Raw genomic sequence first — 21176 nt, forward strand, 5'->3', positions numbered from 1 at the left:
GAACTTAGAAATCCACCTGCCTCTGCCTCCGAAGTGCTGGGATTAAAGGTGTGCGCCATCACTGCCTGGTTCTTAACTCTTAATACAGGTTAGATTCAGATTCAAGGTGGCCATCTTTTTCCCAAAACACCACGGCAGCCAACTTTGAAGTCAGTTGTGTTACACAGTTCTTAGACTTGTTTTGCCACTGTTCTGAGCATACTTGCTGTTTTCCAAGACGAGAATATAATGATCAATTAGCTACTTCATTTTTATTGACAGAGGAGATAGAAAGACTGGAAAAAGACCTGGAGAAGAAGACAATGGAAACAGATGAGCTTAAGAACAAACAAACAAAGTTTCTCGAGGAAATAAAAAATCAGGATAAACTTAACAAGTCATTAAAAGAAGAAGCCATGCTACAAAAACAGAGCTGTGAGGAGCTAGAAAGTGACCTCAACACAAAAAAGGAGCTGGTGAGTCTGTTATATGTTGTTTTGGCTGTATTCTGTTAAGGTAGAGAAATCTTTGCTCTTACATTTAAAAGCACTATGTTCTAATTGTAAAATTGGAAAGATAAGGTTAACAGGAACATGGACAAGGGCTTTGTGAACTGTAGTTGACTGTGATGTGCTGCTCGAAAGATAATGTGTGAAGAGCAGCAGGAGGGGAAGCATGATGCAGTACACTGGGAGGAGCTGGTCACACTGCTTAGGATATGTTTCAAATAGCATCACAGATCAGACTATATACTGTCAAAGGGTTAGAACTTGGCAAAGTTATTCAAAGTTTAAACACAATGCACCCTGAGTCATAGAGACTTCTTTTCAATAGAAATGGTAGCAGTAATGTGTAAAAGTGGCACACACACACACACACACACAAATAAATGTGTGTGTGTGTATAATAAGTTTTGATAAATGCCACTGTCCACTTTAAAAAGCTTATCACCAGTTTATGCTTTCCAGAGCAGTGAGTAAAAGGATCAAACTGAGTGATCCCTTTTATATTGTGATCTTATGGGGGGAAAGTGGAATCTTGTTACAGTTTTATTTTTATGGTTTTGTAATTGCTGGAGAAATGAATATTATATCATTTATCTTTCTTTTTAAAATTACCAACTTCATATTTTTTCTCTTTTTTGTTATTCCAAAGTGCTACTGTATATTTAAAAAAAGAATTCTAGGTCTCATTTGAGAGCTTACATTTTCCTTTGACTCTTGCAGAATATCTGTTGATAACATCATCTTCAGTGATTTGTAGTTTTATTAAATAATTGTGCATTAAACTAGTTTTTTTTAATAAAAGAAAAGTCATGATGAATTAAGTCTTTTAAGGGCCATTTAAACTGTAGTTTAACTTGCATCCTCACCCCTGGCAAATACTAACCAACTTGCTCTTTGTCTTTTTTGGGTCTTTTGTGTGTTGGTTTGTTTTTTGTTTTGTTTTTTTGCAAGCTACTTAACTTTGACCTTCCACTGTCCTGCTTTTTTTCAAACCAGGGTTTCTCTGTGTAGCCCTGGCTATCCTGGAACTTACTCTATAGACTAGGCTGGCCTCGAACTCAGAAATCTACCTGCCTCTGCCCCCCAAGTGCTGGGATTAAAGGTGTGTGCCACCACCGCTTGGCCTGTTCCTGCTTTTTAAATGGGAATGTTTACTTGCCCTGCCACCCTCACCACTGTGAGGACTTGAGGCTCTGAGTGTGAAAATATCTCTGAGTGAAGCAAGCTAAGTAATACCAGGTGTATACTCAGTGAAGCCATGTGTTAGAGGAAGATTGATACCAGTACTGATAACCATTTATTTCCTTCCGTGGTACATCATCAATAGAGAGATGCTGATAGCATCAGAACCTCGCTCTCTCCAGTGTTCTCCAGGTGACCTGTCTGTGTGCTTCTCTCCTCTCTGAGCCCACATCTTGGTTTCTTGCAGGTCATTTTCTACTGAGTCTTTACTCTTCTCTAAGGTAGTTCCTCCAGGACTGGACTGCACACTGTTTCCTGTGTTGTTGCATGATGACTAGTTATTAATACGCTTGTCTACATTTTAAGTTTTTAAATTGGCTTGCTTCTTTGGGAATGTATTTGTGTTTGTGTGATGTGTTATAAACGACTTTGTATACAGGAGAGTAAATTTGAGTATGAGAGGAAATTAGTATTACTGTTTCTGTTTGTAATATGTTAACTGCAGTCATCTCTTGATTATTCATAGCCAGTACACAGTTAGCCTACTTCCTTTATCTCCTATTTGCTCTCATTTATGCACTTGTGCCTGCAGATATTTGCTGAGGGTTTATTATCATCTAAGTCTAGAGCTATGAAAAACACAAAAGTACTTTGAAAACAAAGGTTTATTTATTATAGAAAATAGTCCAGGCATGTTCTGTGCTTTCAGCCATGTCCACCTTTGTTTGGCCCTATTGTCAGTTTGCTTTGGGGAAAAAAAAACCAAACATAAGTGATGCTGTTGATGTGAATTGTCTCTGAGACTCTGGTCCTCTTGAACATCGACTGAATCCATCCATCAGTGTGGGCAATGTGCTAGACAACAAGAGGACATTGATGGCAGCATGGGACAGCAAAGAGTGTTAGACTTGAACACAGGCTACTTGAGTTTAAACACTGATCAGCTGGGCAAGTTGCTTAACATCTCTGAGCAGCTTTGATCTCCTCATAGTAGAGCAGTGAAGCCTGGATGAGTTGGCACATGCAGATCACACAGCAGTTGGTGCTAAAGTGTAGTGCAGTGTTGCTCCATTTGATGGATACTCAGGAGGGGACTGCATGCTAACTTATGCACGATTTTGGTTTCCTGGCCTTGTAAAGTGTTTGTGTGTATGCTTTGTTTCTTTTCAACTTGCATTTTGATGAAATATTTCTGCATGCTTTTCTGTCTGAAAGCAACCCTCAGATTGTTGAAAAAAAAAAAAAAGAAAAGAAAAAGTCAAAAATCACTTAGTAGATGTTTGAATGAACTCAGAGGATCTGTTTGGTAGTCAGGTCACCTGTGGCAAGGCACTTCCAATCTGAGACACAACTTCTACATTTGCAAGTGCAGAAATTAAATTTTCCTTACATTTTCCTCCTAGTGCCAAAATCTCCAAGAGTAGCAAAAGGCTGTAGTTAGAGTAAAGCTACTGGAGTCTTACAAGTTACTAATATCACATATTTGCATCTGGTTGAACTCATCTACATTTCTTACCTCTGCTATAAAGAGTACTCCTATTCTGGCCCAGCACTTAGGCACATGTCTATACTTCCAGCGCTCAAGAGACTTAGGAAGTTCACACACTCTGACTGCCTGGGCTACATAACAAATCCTGGCAAACATAGTGAGATCCCCTGCACCTACTTCTACCCATACTGAACACTCACAGCTAAGATTCATCAGCTAAAGCCCATCTTCTCCTCCTCTGTAAAATGTTCCTCCATGAACTGAAGCAATCATTAAAAGCAAAGAGTAGGTCTAATAAATCTGTTTTAGTGACTGGGACCAGAACACAAAGCACTGCAGGATGGCTGGGATTTGTTGTCTTGTTCACATGAAACAGTCTAAATTGTTCTTTATGACTCACTGTATCCTGAAATGGCTTATCAAAGGCCTTTTATGTGACCCCTTCTGAAATGATAATTGTGTTTCATTTTTTATAATATGGGGTTGAGATAAAATATTCTCAGTGTTGTGCTATTTGATATAGTTATGTGAGAACTGCCCATATCATTATAGGAGTATGCTAATGCACTGATACTTATCCATTTTATATTGACCGATAGCTAAAACAGAAAACAGTGGAACTAACACGGGCATGTCAGAAGCAGTATGAGCTGGAGCAGGAATTGGCCTTTTATAAAATTGATGCTAAGTTTGAGCCACTAAATTATTATCCATCTGAGGTAAGTTTATATTTTTTAGTAATCTAAAATTAAAGCCAGGATTGGGGGAGGCAGGAAGAAGAAAAGTGACAGGAATATCAGGGGATTTTACCATGAATCTTTACCTTTTTAAATACATATTTGTGGATGTGTAGGGGAGGTTAGATGTTTTTCAGAAGTCACTTCTTTGCGTCCACTGTGTGGTTCCCAGAGATTGAATTCAGGTCGTCAGTCTTGAAAGCAGGTGCCTCTCTGCCTGCAGAGCCATTTCCAGTCTACTCCAGTTTTTTGATGTAAGGATATCATCAAAGTAAACTGTACTGCAGTTACACTCGTGAGTTATGTGGCTGGTGGAATGGAAATAGTGTTCTGAAGATAAAAGCTCAAGGGAGATCACTGCCTACAGCCACACTTATAGTCAAAAGCTGTCTGTTCCCTTATTCTAGGTACAGATCAGTGAGTCGCAGACTTTCAGTTGAAGTGCTCCAGCACCTCTGAGTGGTAGCTCCTTGAATGCTTGTTCACTGCTCTCTCGCATCAGTTATAGCCAGCCACTATTAGTGACAACACCATAGAAACAAGGAGCTGCCCAGGCCAAGGCCAGTAAGTCCAACAGTACACGCGTGGCTTAGTTTCTAAAACTTTAATACTAAAATGTATTAGATTGAGATCTTACATCAGTCAGGAACAATGTAATGCCCTAGGCTTCTGATTTAAAGATGAAACAGCGTTAAGCAGTCCCACAGCGTGGGTAGGTAGTCAGTTCATCTGAACACCACTTGCTAGTACATGGAATAAGCCTTTGGGACCATTTCTAGTTCTAATTCCTTTTCACTGTATGAAAAAGAAGAGAAAGAATAACTTATCTTTTAGCTCCTAGGCATGTTAGATTAATTTAAATGTAAGTATTCTTTGATAAGTTCGCACTAATAAGGTGAATAATGTCATTTGACTGGAAGTTGCCTCTTAATCCATAAATCTTATTAATATGCTTGCTTGTAGTATGCTGAAATTGACAAATCCCCAGATGAAAGCCCTTACATTGGCAAATCCAGGTACAAGAGAAATATGTTTGCCACTGAGACTTACATTGTCAGCGACGCCCAGGCAGTCCAGGTCAGGAAGATGGTGCCAGAAGGAGGAGGGCTTAGACAGGAGCACATGCCTCCGAAAACCCAAGCACTGCCCGATGTACAGTTGGAGGACATGGAAAAAAAAATAAGTGCAGGTAAACAGACGTACTCTTCAGTTCTTAGAAAAGACAGGCTAGCCTGGCAGTGGTGGCGCACGCCTTTAATCCCAGCACTTGGGAGGCAAAGGCAGGTAGATTTCTGAGTTTGAGGCCAGCCTGGTCTACAGAGTGAGTTCCAGGACAGCCAGGGCTACACAGAGAAACCCTGTCTCAACAAAACAAAACAAAACAAACAAACAAACAAAAACAGAAAAGATGGGCTGTGGCTCCACAGTGGAACATTTGCCTAGCATGTGCAAGGTTCTTATTTCAGTGTCCAGCACTACAGAAGGTAATGAATGCATGCATACATACAATAACTGGATATGCAGGTTGATAATATTTTACAAATTTTTTTTTTTTTTTTTTGGTTTTTCAAGACAGGGTTTCTCTGTATAGCCCTGGCTGTCCTGGAACTCACTCTGTAGATATTTTGCAATGTTTAATTAAATATTAATGGTACTTATTTTGCATGAAAAGTCTAAAGCCTAAGTAGTGAATAATAAGCCTGCTTTTTAATGATTCCTCTTGTGTGTGGTTGAGAATTGAGTTTCTGACAGTAATTGACACAGTGTGTTCAGGGACTTGGTCTAATAAGAGTCTGTAAAGCTCATCCTGCCTGCATGCACTGAAACTGCTCACTGAGAGGTATAGTTAGTAACCACTGAAGGAATAAAGAACCATTCTCATTATTATTATGTGTAAGGACCAGAACCTTCCAATAGGCTGGCCTCTGACTCTCCTTGACATGTCTACCCTGCATGTCTATTTCCTCAATCATAGTACACCCCACCACACACACACACACACACACACACACACACACACTCAGTCACTTACACCATTTAATTCAAGGGGCCTTGCCACCCCTGGCAAACCACATACACCAAGAAGTTAAGCCAAGAAACACTAAAGGTACTCTGCCAGTGCTAGCTGTGAATCCACTTATGCACTGGCTGTGTGGATGTAGACGGAAGGGAACCCTGATTGGAGTCTGCACTTTAGTACTCTTGGTCCACTGTAGGGCTCCCACTGAGCAGGTTATGAACACATCCTTGCTTAACAGGTGAAGACTGATTTCTTTTTGACACATATTTTATAGAAAGCTTTGGCAGGGGAAGCAGAAGAAACCGGGATGTGTAAAGAGGCTGGCTGTAGGAGCCTCTAGTGAGGGGATGGAGTGTGAGCAGGGAACACTGAGTTAGACACTAGTTGACTGGAGGGCCTCTCCAGATGGGAGTTTCTGTTTGTCTTGATTTCTTCCAGTTACTTCCCTTTTCTGTACTTCCTTTCCTTGCTTTTCCTTTCTTTCTTAGTGCTGGGAAACAAGCCCTTCTACAAGCCCAGCTCTAGCCCTCCCATAGCAAGGATGTTTGTTTCCCATTTGGGTTTGTTTGTTGCGGGAGTCAGGGGTGTTTGTTCTGTTTTGCTTGTTGTTGTTATTCCTGAAACAGGGTCTCTCTGTGACCCTGGCTGTCCTGGAACTTAATAGGCTGGCCTCAAACTTACCAGATCTGCCTACCTCTGCTACTGCCTCTGCCCCTTTGTCCCTGTGTGCCTGTGCCTCTACCTGCTAGGATTAAAGGTGTGCAACACCATTCCCAGCTCCAAACAGAGAACTTGTTAATACTGTGCTCCATCATAAAGCATTAACCTAGAGCAAAGGCTGTGGCAGTGGTGGTATTATTATCAGTAGCCTGGAGAAATGAGTTGTGACTTAGTAACATGTGAAGTACTTACTTTACAATATAGTTCTATTATCTTAAAACAGTGCTAAGAGAGATCAGGCAAAGTCCTTCTGATGTTATGAAGTATACAAAAAAGATTAATTAGAGTTTTATAGAACAGAGATAAATAGAGATAGAAGCCATCATAAGTAAGACATAGCTTTGTTCTGCAATAGAACACCTTAACTGGGTGGAGTTCATTGCAAAGAAAGAAAGTAGTAAAAATTCTAGAAGTCAACATTTTTTCATGTGTGTATGTGAAAATTGTTTTTAAATTTGCAGCACAAATTCGACTGTCAGAACTACACCATGAAATAGAAACAGCAGAACAGAAAGTATTCCGGGCTACTCAAGAATTTAAACAACTGGAAGAAGCTATGCAACAAAAAAAGGTATGTGAATCATGCTGGAGAAATCATTGTCCATGTGGGCTTGCTTCCTACCTGTAAAACTGTAGTATTGGTGGTGCATGCCTTTAATCCCAGCATTCAGAAGGAAGAGGCAGGAGGATCTCTGAGTTTGAGGCCAGCCTTGTCTATAGAGTGAGTTCCAGACCAGCTAGGGATATTCAGCCATATAAATCATTTTGAAATTAATTGTTGGATTATTGTAGAGTAGAATATGGTTACAGTATTTCATTCATAATGATATCCTGTTAACATTTCATAAAATATGTAGAAATAAATTACTTAAAAATTCAGGTATGGTGGCACATGACAGGCAGGCAAGTATTTGAGTTTGAGGCCAGCTCTAGGACAGCCACGGCTACACAAAGACACATTGTCTTGAGAAACCCTGTGTCAAAAAGAAAAACCAAAACAAGCAAATACATATATTACTTAAAATTGACACAAAAGGGGCTAAGAGATGGGTTAGTAGATAAGAGTAATTACTGCTCTTCCAAAGGACCAGAGTTTGGTTTTTAACATGTTAAAAACCCATGTTAGGCAGCTTACAAGTGCCTGTAACTCCAGCTCCATAGGCATCCACCTTCACATGCACAAATTCACATGCAGATACACACATAATTAAAAGAAAAATACATTTTAAAAAAATTACACAGAAAATGTGTTTGGTCTCCTATACTGTGTTGCTTCCTGACTCATCTTTAACTAAGCCTTTTTACCTGGGACTTCAGTTAAGAACTAAAGAACACATCTGCTGTGACATGGACATGTCAAACACAAGTTGATGGTGTGTGTGTGGGTGGGGTGGGACAATTACCAAAGTGTTTCATGGAGAGGTAAGTACTTAAGATCTCTGCTGAAATTGTATAGGTTAAATTTTTTTAAATGTATTTTGAATTTTTTTTTTTTTGACACAGGGTCTCATGTAGCCCAGGATAGCCTGGAAGTTGCTATGTAGCTTAGGATAACCTTGAACTACTTACTCTTCCTCCTGCATCCACCTCCTAAGTACTGGAATTATATATATGGACCATCATCCTTTGAAAAGCATTGCTGCATTTGTATAAATCTCTACATTAAAAATTTTAGGGAGTTGCAGAGGAATATAAAGTTACTGAGTCAACCCTCGGAAGTCACTGGTAGACTATCTCCATATTTAAACTATAGTACAGCAGTTAGTTGAATGACTAAAGTCACAAAGTCTTGGTTCTGTGACCTCCTAATTGAGGAAGACACCTGAATTTCTATGTTGTTATTGTCCTACATGTAGAACTGCAGCAGTGATAGAGCACGCTGTTAATCCCAGCACACAGGAGCAAGAGGCAGGCTAATTTTTGTGAATCTAAGGTCAGCCTGGTCTAAATCGTGAGTTCTAGGCCATCTAAGGATACATAGCAAGACCATATTTCAAAAATAAATATAATAAATTGTGGTGGTATCTTTCTACCTTACATGTTTCAAGGATTATAAGGTATGCAATTTAGAGTGGTATCTGATGCGTATGCACAAATCATTAAGTCAGCCATTGTACTGCTGTGAGGATGACAGCTTTATCTGTACTTGTCAACACATTTCCAGTGTTCACAGTCTTTTAGAAGTAAGGTTTCCACCTATAATTAGCATAAAACTACAAGCTCCATAGAGAATGCCTAGCTGTCTTAGCTTTTCAGTTTTTCAGTTAGTTGCTGTGACAAATCACAATGACCAAGGCAATTTATAGAAGAACATCTAATTTGGGGACTCACAGTTCTAGAGACTTAGAATCCATGACCTTGTGGCGGGGTGCATGGCCGCAGTCAGGCTTGGCACTGGAGCAGCAGCTGGGAGACCACATCTTGAGATAAAAACACAAGGCAGAGAGTGACTTAGGTTTTTGAAACTTCAAAGTGTAACACCTCCCACAGTGCCAAACCTCTTAAATCTTCGCAAACAATTAGAGACCAAGTATTCAAATATATAAGCATGTAGGAACACTTTCCATTCAAACCACAACACTAGACACTTCCCACATCTCTTACTTTAAAAGTGTTCTATAACAGAGTATTTTTGAAGTTATAGATGCTAGCTTCATGCATCATTGTTACTGTCCTTTGTTAATTATGTGCTGGGGGCTGGGGAGAATTAGATTTCAGAAGCAGAGAAAGACCTTCTTCTCAAGCACTTGAGTAGTAGACTACAACATCTAAACAAATTACGCCAAGAAGCTCTGGATCTAGAAATGCAGATGGAAAAGCAAAGAAAAGAAATTGCCGAAAAGCATGAAGAGATCAACAATGTGCAGCTAGCCACAGATAGCCTGGATTCCAAAGACCCAAAACATGTAAGTAAAATTGGAAATCTTGACTTGTTCCACAGAGACTATTACTTTATACCTGTGTTTAGCTAGTATTTGCATCATCATTTTAATACAATCTTTTCTCAAAGTTTTCATTTGGTATACAGATTTAAGTAAAAAAAACTATATATATATATATATATATATATATATATACACACACACACATACACATATATATATACACACACACATATGTATATATATATACATTATTTCTATATGTATACATATAATTAGATAGAAATTGATAATCGATACACTAATATGATATGAGTGTATTCATATCAAACATTTATGTCCAAAACGAAACCACCTAGTCTTGAACAAATTGGATTTCAATAAATGAAGACTACATGGCACTGTTTGGGGTTAGTGGTTGAATTTTGTTGTATTCTAGAGCAAGAGAAACTTTCTTCAAGGTGTCCTGTATATTCCTCTCCTAAAGACAGGAAGTGCTGAAGCAAGGTCAGGGTCAGAGGACTTCTGTACTTCTTTAAGTTTTCATGCAGATAATCCATAAATGTTATTAGATGTTCTGTTTATTTTGTCCTTAAAAATAAAACATCTCTGGAGTTTGCCATGCTGTGTTGTGAAATCAAGATGGCTGAATGATAGAGTTAGACTCTTGTCTCTTTCTGTCAATCAATACCCTAGTAAATCTTACTAATGATGTGTATTTTAGCCACTGTTCTGAAATAAGGTAAAACTATTTGCTTCATAATTTATTGTTGCAGGTGGAATTGTAAAGTTATAATTAAAAAAATTAAGATCTCTGGACTAAAAGGAAACAGAATTTAATGTGATATGGACAGGGCACTAGAAATGCTTTAAGTACTTGTCAGATTTCTCTTTAAACAAATCAGTTTTATGTGTATGTATGTATGTAAGTATGTACATACATATAAATAGAGGCCATGTAATTTTGACAAGGATAAACTAATTGTCATAGGTATAAAATATCTTCTAAAAAGAAGCCTTGGTATTCTTACAGAAAGTATTAGTTTATTTGTATGTGCATGCATGGGTAGTGTACATTTGTGTGTACACACAGTGTGTGTGTATGTGGAGGGCAGAGGTCAATGTCCATTGGCATCCTCACTTGTTTTCTGTTTGTATATTAATGAATTCATTAATTCATTCACTCATTTTTGAAACAGGACCTCTTATTGATCTCTTACTGAATCTGGAGCTAATTAATTCAGCTAGCTTGGCCAGCCAATAAGTTTCAGAGATTGGTTTTTCTCCCCTCCACCTAACCCCCCACTAGGGTTACATAGTCTTATTCTGGGCATCCAGATTCAGCTTCTCATGCTTATATGCCCATCTCCCCAGGTTATTTTTGAGAATGTTTGTCAGATGAAAAAATCAGAGATTTTTTAAAGTACTGTAAGGTATAACAGTCAGTAGTATCTTACTGTGTTATATTTACATATTAAGACTTCAATCTATGAAAGGGTTGCCATGACAATAGAAAACTATATCCTCAGGAGGCAAGAATGAAGCAGCCTGGTGCTCCTGAGTCAGATTAAAGCCTGAATTGTGTTAGCTTCAGCAAGTGGCCATGACGTTCTAGGCATAAGGGAACTTAATTTTCACTGTATTTCTGTGCAGTATCACATAGTGGAAAGGGCTAAAGAGACCTTTTGTTTTGTTGTTGTTTTGGTTTTGTTTGGTTGGGTTTTTTTTTGTTGTTGTTATTGTTGTTGCTGTTGTTTTGAGACAAGGTTTCGTTGTTGTAGCCTTGGCTGTCCTGGAATTCAGAGAGATCCATCTGCCTCTGTCCCTCCAGTGCTGGGATTAAAGGTATACCACCACCTCCCTGGTTTTTTTTTTTTTTTTTTGAGGGATGTGCCTCAAGACAGGGTTTCTCTGTGTAGTCTTGAAGGTAGAAATGTGACTTAGGAAAACTAAAATACTTGCCCCTCAGCACTCTTAGGAACGGATGGAGCCCTTGCTTAAGTTATTACAATAACCCTCTTATAAAAGGATTTTAAAAACCCAAAAACGAAAATGAAAAATAAAATCTTAGCTCAGAACCAAGCCTAGTCAGATTTTTTAAAAAAATAACGAAAACATTAGGTTTCAAAAGGGAAAATGATCCCGTTGTAGTTACCAAGTTTTCCCAGCTAGAGGAACAATTATCACCCGCAGAAGATCGGTCCTGCTTCCCTAGAGGGAATTGGAGTGATCTTTCAGCCTTTGCGTGTGATTGGCCCTCGGGAGCTTCCTGTGTTTTGATTTAAAGTTGGAGGCGGGGCCTGTCCACAGAGACTGCTGGTGACTGGACTAGCTCGCTGTCACTCACGCTTGACTTGGCCCTTAGTTTGAGGCGCTGGGAAGTTACTTGGGCACGGAGGCGCTTGCCAAGATGTGGCTGTCAGAGAGGGAAGTGCACATGAATTTGAAGACAAACTTAGAAAGCTTTCCACACTCTGTTTTTGTTCTTCACGGCTCATTTGTAACAGGAAAGATTCGGAGTTAAGGTATGGTCGTTCCTCTGAGTATAAAGAAAGGGCTTGGAAGGAGGAGGAGTCAGATCTGTAAGTTCCTGTTTATTTTTACAGTAACTCCTTTGTGAGCTTCACCGTTGCAGAAAAACCGCAGGATCGGCTGTGGCACCGCGTGTTTAATGCATAGCATTGACATCTTTTGAACCACATGCTTGCCCTGCATGTAGAGGTTGCAGCACACTTTTAACGGCGAATTTTAAGCTGTTGATTAAGAGTACAGTAGAATTTTTGTTCATTCTTGAGCCACAAAAGTGCTTGGTGTAGTATTAGGATATAAACTCTTACCTACATTATTAAGTGTAGGAAAGATTTAAGATGGGTATTTGGGGAGTGGGGAAAGGTGATTCGGACATCCTATCAGATCTACCACTAGTAAAATAATAAAAGCTGGCATTAAAGGTGGCATGGCCACTCATTTGCTCCCCATTTGAGAGGAGAGGACCTCTCAAACTAAGCATTTTCTTGTAGAAGCTAACATGTCTTAGGCTTGAAAACCTTAGCACTTGTTGCTCGGGCTTTAACTGTTCTCCTAATGACTTCTCCCTCAGTTATTGTTCTGTTCTTCTGATCCTCTTGGATAAGGTTGGCCTCTTGGGAGCCTTGAGGTTAAGGGTGGAATGAGTAGGAAGGCAAATTTCTCTCGGGAATTATTATGTCTCCAAATGAACTGTTGCCTAAGGAGACCAGTCAAGACATTTGATTGATGCGCAATTCAGGCTTACATTTGTGAAGTGGAAGGTTAGACTAGATCATTGATTCTCTGCTTTCCCCAGCACACCTGAGGGAGATGATACATTCCTCTCAGTTAGCAGTGGCCCATAATGCCATAATTGTCAGGGCGCAGGGTGTGTGGCCAGAGGGTATGTGGGCCAGAGCATGGATAGTGTAAGGGGTATGCCTCCCAGGGCCCTACAACTGAATACTCACTGGGATAAATGGTTTTTGAGCATCCTCTCCATTCCCAGGTAATTATATCTAAAAACAAAATGTTTGAATGAGAGATAGAAAATAAACATGAATCCCATGTGTTTATTGATCAGAAGTCTCCATTTTCTCCAAGCCTCCCTGAGAAACCTTTTCAAAGTATATTTAAATGTTTTTTCAAATTAAAAAGACTTTAGTTATTTGCTATAAAACTCCCAACCTAAAATTTTTGTAAATTTTAAAAATCTGTAAGTAAAATCTCTTAGAGTCCTTATACACAAATATAATGCTTACTTATATTTTAGAATTACCTTTGGATGTTCCTGTAAATATACTGTCTTTCAGTATAACCAGTGTTCTCAAAACCTATTTTTAAAAAGACATATTTTAATGCTATGCATAAAACACTGAAATTTCTATATTGTGCCCTTGAAAAATGGCTTACCCTCCCCATCAGCTCTGTTTTCTCATCTTATCTCAGATCACCCTAGAGTTAAACAAGAACCATTCATATGAAAATACTAAAGGGCCTAACTCAGATGAAATTATCACATTTTATTTTCAATACTGGTTTTTACAATGTTGCTAAGGATTATTATTTTCAAGAGTTTTAAATCTTTGGGTTGTATTGATTATTTTTTTTCCTGAAATTCAGTCCCATATGAAAGCCCAGAAGCGGGGTAAAGAACAGCAACTTGACATTATGAACAAGCAGTACACACAACTGGAAAGCCGCCTGGACGAGATACTTTGTAGAATTGCTAAAGAGACTGAAGACATCAAGGACCTTGAACAGCAGCTTACAGATGGTGAGAACTTAAGTGTGCTTTAGGGTGGAGAGCTTCAGGGTGTGCAGAAGAAGCTTACATGGACAGTCCAGGACTGGCTCCATACAGTTCAGCTCTTTTTACTAGTGTTTGATGGGGAAATTTGGCTGAATATATCCAAAACGTTTAATAAAATTTAAAGTATTTTGTATTATTATGGTTTGTTATGTTGATGACCAGTGAATCCGGCTTCAGTAGACAAAAGTCAGTCTGGTCAGGAAAAGCTTGGTCATTGATTGTCTCCTGTGCGTAGAATCCCTTCAGGAGCCTGTTGACATTAGGAAACACATTGTCTAGTTATAGAAGGTGTATAGAAAAAAGGCAAATGTAAATAGTATTCTCAGAGTAGTGGAAGAAGGGACAGTACATTAGGTATAGTAACGAGAGCCTGAGCTCAGTGTAAGGAAAGGTTCCATGTCATTCTATGTCACCTTCAATTTGTTTCTGCCTTGATAATTAGTTGTTGAGAATGGCTTTTTAAAGTTTTCATAAAAGTATCCTGTAAAATAGCATGTGTCAGCATATACTTTTTAAGTACTTAATAAAAAATTTATGTGTTTGGTTGTTATGCCTGAAGTATGTCTATATACCATACACATGCTATGCCTGTGGAATCCGTAAGAGAACATTGGATACCCAGGAACAGAAGTTACAGACAGTTGTGAACCTCCATGATGAGAAGCCAGTTACTCTTAAATGATGGGACATCTCTCCAGTCCCTATGATACCTTTTTACCCTTCAGGGGATATATATCTATATATCTATATCTATATCTATATCTATATCTATACCTATATCTATATCTATATCTATCTATACACACACCCATACACACACACACACACACACACACACACACACACACATATATATTTATGCTGCCAGTCTGAGATTGGTGTTAGTCTTATATATTGAGTAGTCTTTATTGTGAATTTAGGAAGAACTCATAGTTTTATTATACCTTTTTATTATGCTTTACTTATTTTTTTTGTATCCTTGGCTGTCCTGGAACTTGCTCTGTAGCTCAGGCTGACCTCAAACTCACAGAGATTCACTTTCCTCTGCCTCCCAAGTGCTGGGATAGTACCACTACCCAACAATGCCTTTTTTCTTACTTTAGAAGAAATTAAATTTTACATAATTATTCAGACATTCTATAAATATTTGTCATAAATATGCTTGTCTTATTTATGCATACTCATACAATATTCCTGTATTATAGGAAATAAATTATCCTATCTTCAAAAATTAGATATAATAAAAAACTTAGACTTTCACTGTGGACTAATAACCAATCACTAGAGACAAGATACTTCTAAAATACTTATTACCCCTCTGTTTTCATCGTGCATAGGCCAGATAGCAGCAAATGAAGCTCTGAAGAAGGATTTAGAAGGTGTCATCAGTGGGTTGCAAGAGTACCTGGGAACCATCAAAGGTCAGGCAACTCAGGCCCAGAATGAGTGCAGGAAGCTACAGGATGAGAAAGAGACATTGCTGCAGAGATTGACAGAAGTCAAGCAGGAGAAGGATGAACTTGAAATAGTTGCCATGGATGCAGAAAATATGAGGAAGGTATGATTGGCTTTTCTACTTGTTTGAGCTTCAGAAGTAAATGATTATGTCAAATTCATTTAGAAATGGATCATCAAATCACTGAAGAATATGAATGTGTATCTACCAAAAATGCTGTGTCAAATGTTTATGTTGGATTCATGCAGCAAAATTATAGGAATAACATGGTTCATCTTACTGTTATTATTTGATAACTGACATTATTTACAGTTAACATATATGAGGTAAGTTACACCTTTCATTTGTTGCCCATCCTCATTGCTTTGAGGATTTCCCTATGTTGTTTTAATGACCTTTTTCAGATAAAATCTTACTATGTAGATTCAAGGCTGGCCTTGAATTTGTGACTCTCCTGCCTCTACTACCTGAGTTCAGCACACCAACAGGAAATTTAATAGTTTGTCAGATTTAGCCAGGCAATGGTGGTGCACATCTTTAATCCCAGCACTTGGGAGGCAAAGGCAGGCGGATTTCTGAGTTCGAGGCCAGCCTAGTCTACAAAGTGAGTTCCAGGACAGCCAGGGCTATACAGAGAAACCCTGTCTCGAAAAACCAAAAAAAAAAAAAAAATAGTTTGTCAGATTTCATGATTGTTAATCTGCTGAATTTTAAAAAGTGTCTTCCTCCCAACTTTAGATTATCAAAAAAATCTCACATTTGCAGGAATATTGAAAGGGTGGCAAAGTACCTCAGCCTCCTTAGATTAATAAATATTTTAGTTTGGGTCTTAGAAACATATCCCTGTTTTCATGCTCAGAAAGTCTCAGGCATCTCCCTTTCATCAGTCTGCTCTTAGTTTCCAGTGCCACTGCAGTGAATGCATTATTACACCTAGGAAAACGAAGGATCCTTTCCTAGGTTCATCTAACCGTTACAACACCTTCTGATTGTTAAAAGTTATCTCCATGATGTCCTTTATAGTGGGGTGTGTATGTGTGCACGCTTGCGTGCATGTATACAGTGTACATGCACGGTGCAGGGGTGTGTGTGTGTGTATGTGAGTGCAAGTGTGAGTGTATGTATGTGTGTATGGTTTAGGCTGGTGTAACTTTGGATTGCTCTTCCTTCTGTATTTCTGCCTGGTAGTTTCTCTGTGCTGTTGTACTTTGTTCCCCCACGCTCTGTATAAAATAGTGTCTCTTTTTAACTTTATTTTCTCCAGACATTGGAGTGGTTACACACCTTTCATTTGTTCTTTACGGTTCAGATTTCCTAGTGGGTTCCTATTCATAGAATTCTTTGACCATTTTTTTGTATTGGACCGTCTTTCTCTTGTTAATGATTTGCAAGATCTTTATATTTTAGATGTTAATCCTTTATTGAATACATACAACATCTTCATTTCTTGAAACAGTGCCAAATAGTCCTTGAAAAACTAAATAGAAGTTATCCAGTATCTTCGTGTTTATTCAGAGTAGTTTGAACCAATTCTTTCATACCTAAATAAATAGGTGGAAATTGTATATGAACACCTGAAGATGTGTCAGTATGAGAATTAAACTTTGAAAGTGTTTGTCTTTCTTAGTGGCTAACACTAGATTGTTGTTAGCCCTCAGTCTAGTGTGCCATCTTTAGAATGCCAGTGCTTTCTTGTACTTTTGTTAAAGGAACACATTATGTTTCAATCAGAAAAATGTTGGCTTTGCAGTCAGATCTGGGTCCATAACTCACCTCCTTTTTCTAGCTGCACAGTGCTGTGGTCCCTGAGATAGTTTCCCAGTTGCTTACCATAAACTGTAAGTTCCCATCCAGGACTGTTATCAGATGTACCAGTGAATGTAAAAACACAAAGTCCAGGGAAGGACGGGCCTTACTTATTACACTTCATTATTCTCCTGTTTTATAGACGTTTTCCTACTCCTGTCTTCCTCATATACTTTCAGACTAGCGTGTCACAGAGATAATTACTTTGGAAAGCAACATGTTGGTAACGGTGAATTTTCAGGTGACATTTAGTAGAGGAGTTTGTATTTCAACTTGGATATGCCAGCATGCCCCTGTATCCTGTTGTTCTTAAAGTCTGTCTGTGCTGGGCAGTAGCAGTTGGCCAGCTTTTTGTGCTCATGTTAGTTACAATGGCTTACAGATGCTTATGCAGCACTCTGGATGCTGCATTTAAACATACTGAATCTTTGCAGGAGCTTGCAGAGCTGGAAAGTGCCCTCCAGGAACAGTATGAGGTAAATGCATCCCTGCAGCAAGCCCAGGGAGATCTCAGCGCCTATGAAACTGAGCTAGAGACTCAGCTCAAACTAAAAGACGCTGAAACCAGCCAGCTCAAGCAAGAGTTGGAAAAACTCATAAGGCGCACGCAGGTAAGTAGGAGCATATGCCAAATACAAACTAAGCAGCCTGTGCTGTGCCTCTCCCTCTTTGAGATAACATCTCTCTATATAATGTAGCCCAGGCTGGCCTAGAATTTATGGAAATCATCCTGCCCCAGCTTTGTAGTACTGGGGCTATAGGCATGGGCCACCACACCTGGCATTGTCTTAATATCAAATATTTTTAATATAATGGATATGGATTGATGGAACATAAAAAGGAGCATATTTTGGGAGTCTGACATTCTGAAATCAAACAGTAGCCTTGTGTAAAATGTGACCAGATTGTTTCATGGCTCCATGTCCCGCAGCCTGGCCCTCTGTTAGATAGCAGATGCTGAGATAAAGGGGACAATGGGCATGAATGCCTTGGTAGTTAGGATTTGATAAGTCCTAGGGTTCCTTTCTTAGAATAGCTTTAAGAGCTTCTATTTAAGTCAACTTTAGATTTTAGTTTGCTGTTTCCTTTTATGATTGGTTGAAAGATCCACTTGTTTATTATACTTGTAAATTAGAAAAAATAATATCCACCCAATAAGTATTAGCCTTTGAGGATCTGATCTGAGGAGTTGGTAATCCAGCAAGTTAAACATGTGATAGAGAGAAAGAGATAGGAAGAGAGAGAGGGGGGGTGGGTGGGGAGAACAGCTCTGAAAGCCAGTCATGTATAACCACCTTTAGAAAGGATGCCTCATAGCTGGGCGGTGGTGGTGCACGCCTTTAATCCCAGCATTTGGGAGGCAGAGGCAGGTGGATTTCTGAGTTTGAGGCCAGCCTGGTCTACAGAGTGAGTTCCAGGACAGCCAGAGCTGTACAGAGAAACCCTGTCTCGAAAAACCAAAAAAAAAAAAAAGAAAGGATGCTTCATTAGGGCATAGGAGCGAGTGGGAGTGAAAGGGATAGAAAGGGAAGGTGAGTGATCTTGATAAAAGGTTAGAGAGGGCAGTGTACTGCAAGATCTTCAGACCTCAGGACAAAGAAAGTACAGAAGGAAGGTAAAAGTTAAATGTGAAGGGTGGAAGTGGGCTCCGTAGCCTGTCCTTCATCAGAGTGAGATGGTTCAGCAGTTAGGAGCACCTGACTTGTCTCCCAAGGACCTAGGCTGGATCCCAGCACCCACATGGTGGCTCACAATCATCAAAACCCCAGTTACAGGGAATTCTGTGTTCTCTTCTGGCCTCTGCAGGCACAGACATCCATGCCAGCAAACACAGACACACAAAATGATAAATATAAAGGCTCACACTGTATACTGTAGCTGTACAGATGGCCGTGAGCCATCTTGTGGCTGCTGGGAATTGAGCTCTGGCCCTGCTGGCTCCTCCGGCGTAATTCACTGTAGCTGTCAGACACACCAGAAGAGGGCGTCAGATCTCATTACGGGTGGTTGTGAGCCACCGTGTGGTTGCTGGGATCCGAACTCAGGACCTTCGGAAGAGCAGTCAGTGCTCTTACCCTCTGAGCCATCTTGCCAACCAGTGCTGTAGTGATTGTTACATTCTTTTCCTACCAGAGATCAGTATCTTGCCAAGTGTCAGTATTGTGTTTGTCAAGAGCACTATGTTTTATAAAACCATTGGCAGGATCAGAGTAGCAAAAAGTAGCAGGTTGGGGGAAAATGAAGTATAAGTAAATATATTTTTTTAAAAAAACAGTAAGTAAAATTTCTAAATGCCATCTCTTTAGAATGAACTCGTCTCTTCTTTGGGTCTGCCTGATGCCCCAACTAGTTTGACTGATACTCTTTTGTACTTGGTGATAGGCCTTTTCTCTCTCTCAGTGACGCAGATATAATTAAGGCCAGATTAGACCTTACTAAAAGTAGATAAAGGCAAGTTTATTAGCGGCAGCTCTCGGGTGGGTTTACTGATCTCACAGGTAGAGGTCAGGGAAGTCATTCATCCAGGCTAAAGCAAGAGGGTTTTATAGAGCTTAGTCTAGGAGCTGGAATTGTGTCCATATGCAGTCAAACACTGAGTCCTTGGGCAGGCACTCTTGAGTGGGTTGCCAGAAACAGAGAGACAAGAAGTGATGACATGTTAGTTGTTAGCTGGGAGTTTTCTCTGTGTGGGTGGGCCTAGGGGAGGAAGGGCAGACGGTATTTCCCAGCTTGTGCAAGTAGGATGGTGAATAGGGAGTCCTGCCTAACACTTGACTTTTATTTTAGGTAAGTCTTGGCAGAAATGTTTTAAGAACCTTGATGTTCAGTTCGTATTGAAAGCAGTACTCTACCCTTAATTACCAGGACTGGGCTTCAGACCACATAGGAAGTATAGAGCATAAAGAATCTGGTTTCTTGGATTGCTATGCTTTAGTTATATGAAACAACTTGTGACGCTTGTTGGATGCAGATTCCATAGATACCTATGGAATATTCTGAGACAGAAACTGGTCATCTGCTATTTTGCTTTATTTTGTAGTTTTTTCCTTCTTCCCTCTCTTCTGCTTTCTTTCTTCCTTTTCTTCTTTGTCTGTCCTTCCTTCCTTCCTTCCTTCCTTACTTACTTCCTTCCTCCCTCCCTTCCTTCCCTTCTTCCCTGTTTCCCTCCCTCCCTCCCTTCCTATCTTTCACTCACTCTCTCTTTCTCTTTCTTTCTCTTTGAGATCAGGTATCATTTTGTAGGCCAGGATAACCTCTTACTCCTCCTGCCTTAACCTTCCCAGTACTGGGATTACAGAAGTGTACCACCATGCCAAGCTTCATCTTCCTGTTTCAAAAATATGTGTATGAGTGTTGCCTGCAAGTATGTCTGTGTACCACATGCATTTTTATAACCTGCAGAGGCCAACAGGTGTCTAATCCCCTGGACCTGGGGTTATAGATTGTTGTGCACCACCATGTGGGTTCTGGAAGTTGAACACAGAACCTCTGGAAGAGCAACTAGTGTTCCATCACCACTGAGCCATCTCTCCAGTCCCCTCATTTTTAATAGATATGTGAAATTATTTTGATACAGGTATTTGAGGACCACAGTTATTGTTAAAGACTCTGATGGGATATCCAGGCTGAGCAAATTCAGATATGCATTCCTTATTAAGTATTAATAGTCAGAAGGGCATGTAAAACAATCTTGGGTTTTTAAGTTTCAGAATATAAATTTAGAACTATAGCAGTGCATGGTGCATGTATAAATGTATATTTGCTGTTTTGGAATGTGAACTATGACTGTTTTGCACTTTGATAACATTGCTTCCTCTGATGATAGCTAGAGCAATCGGTGCTTCAAACAGAACTGGAGAAAGAAAGACAGTCCCTCAGGGATGCCCTGGGTAAAAGCCAGTCCTCAGAAGAGAAGCAACAGGAGAACAACGAGCTCCGTACACAGCTTAAGCAGCTGCAGGTAAAGATCTGTGCTTGTGGGACACCCACAGATGGTGATGGCTTTACTCTGGCATTTAGCGGCTTGAGTTATTAGGTAAAAATGACTTCTGGGTGCAGTTCATTGGAACACTTGCTC

At 39.6% G+C, this 21176-nt stretch overlaps 1 protein-coding gene across 8 annotated transcripts in view; it reads left to right on the forward strand.

The window, feature by feature from the left end:
- Positions 1 to 21176, forward strand: part of Cntrl (centriolin) — a 75147-nt gene that overhangs the window by 14850 nt on the left and 39121 nt on the right. For 5 of the 8 annotated variants that reach the window (XM_031369979.1, XM_031369973.1, XM_031369976.1 and 2 more), the window contains exons 7-15: positions 262 to 455; positions 3756 to 3875; positions 4857 to 5082; positions 7095 to 7204; positions 9345 to 9539; positions 13647 to 13800; positions 15174 to 15394; positions 17533 to 17709; positions 20925 to 21059. In XM_031369979.1, coding sequence (XP_031225839.1) covers positions 262 to 455; positions 3756 to 3875; positions 4857 to 5082; positions 7095 to 7204; positions 9345 to 9539; positions 13647 to 13800; positions 15174 to 15394; positions 17533 to 17709; positions 20925 to 21059 — 1532 coding nt within the window. Of the gene's footprint in view, positions 1 to 261; positions 456 to 3755; positions 3876 to 4856; positions 5083 to 7094; positions 7205 to 9344; positions 9540 to 11855; positions 12098 to 13646; positions 13801 to 15173; positions 15395 to 17532; positions 17710 to 20924; positions 21060 to 21176 lie in introns of those variants that run through there. The other 3 variants (XM_031369980.1, XM_031369978.1, XM_031369977.1) reach the window with 3 other exon arrangements.

This window comes from Mastomys coucha, unplaced genomic scaffold, assembly GCF_008632895.1.
Source record: "Mastomys coucha isolate ucsf_1 unplaced genomic scaffold, UCSF_Mcou_1 pScaffold15, whole genome shotgun sequence".
In the NCBI taxonomy this organism is placed as follows: domain Eukaryota; kingdom Metazoa; phylum Chordata; class Mammalia; order Rodentia; family Muridae; genus Mastomys; species Mastomys coucha.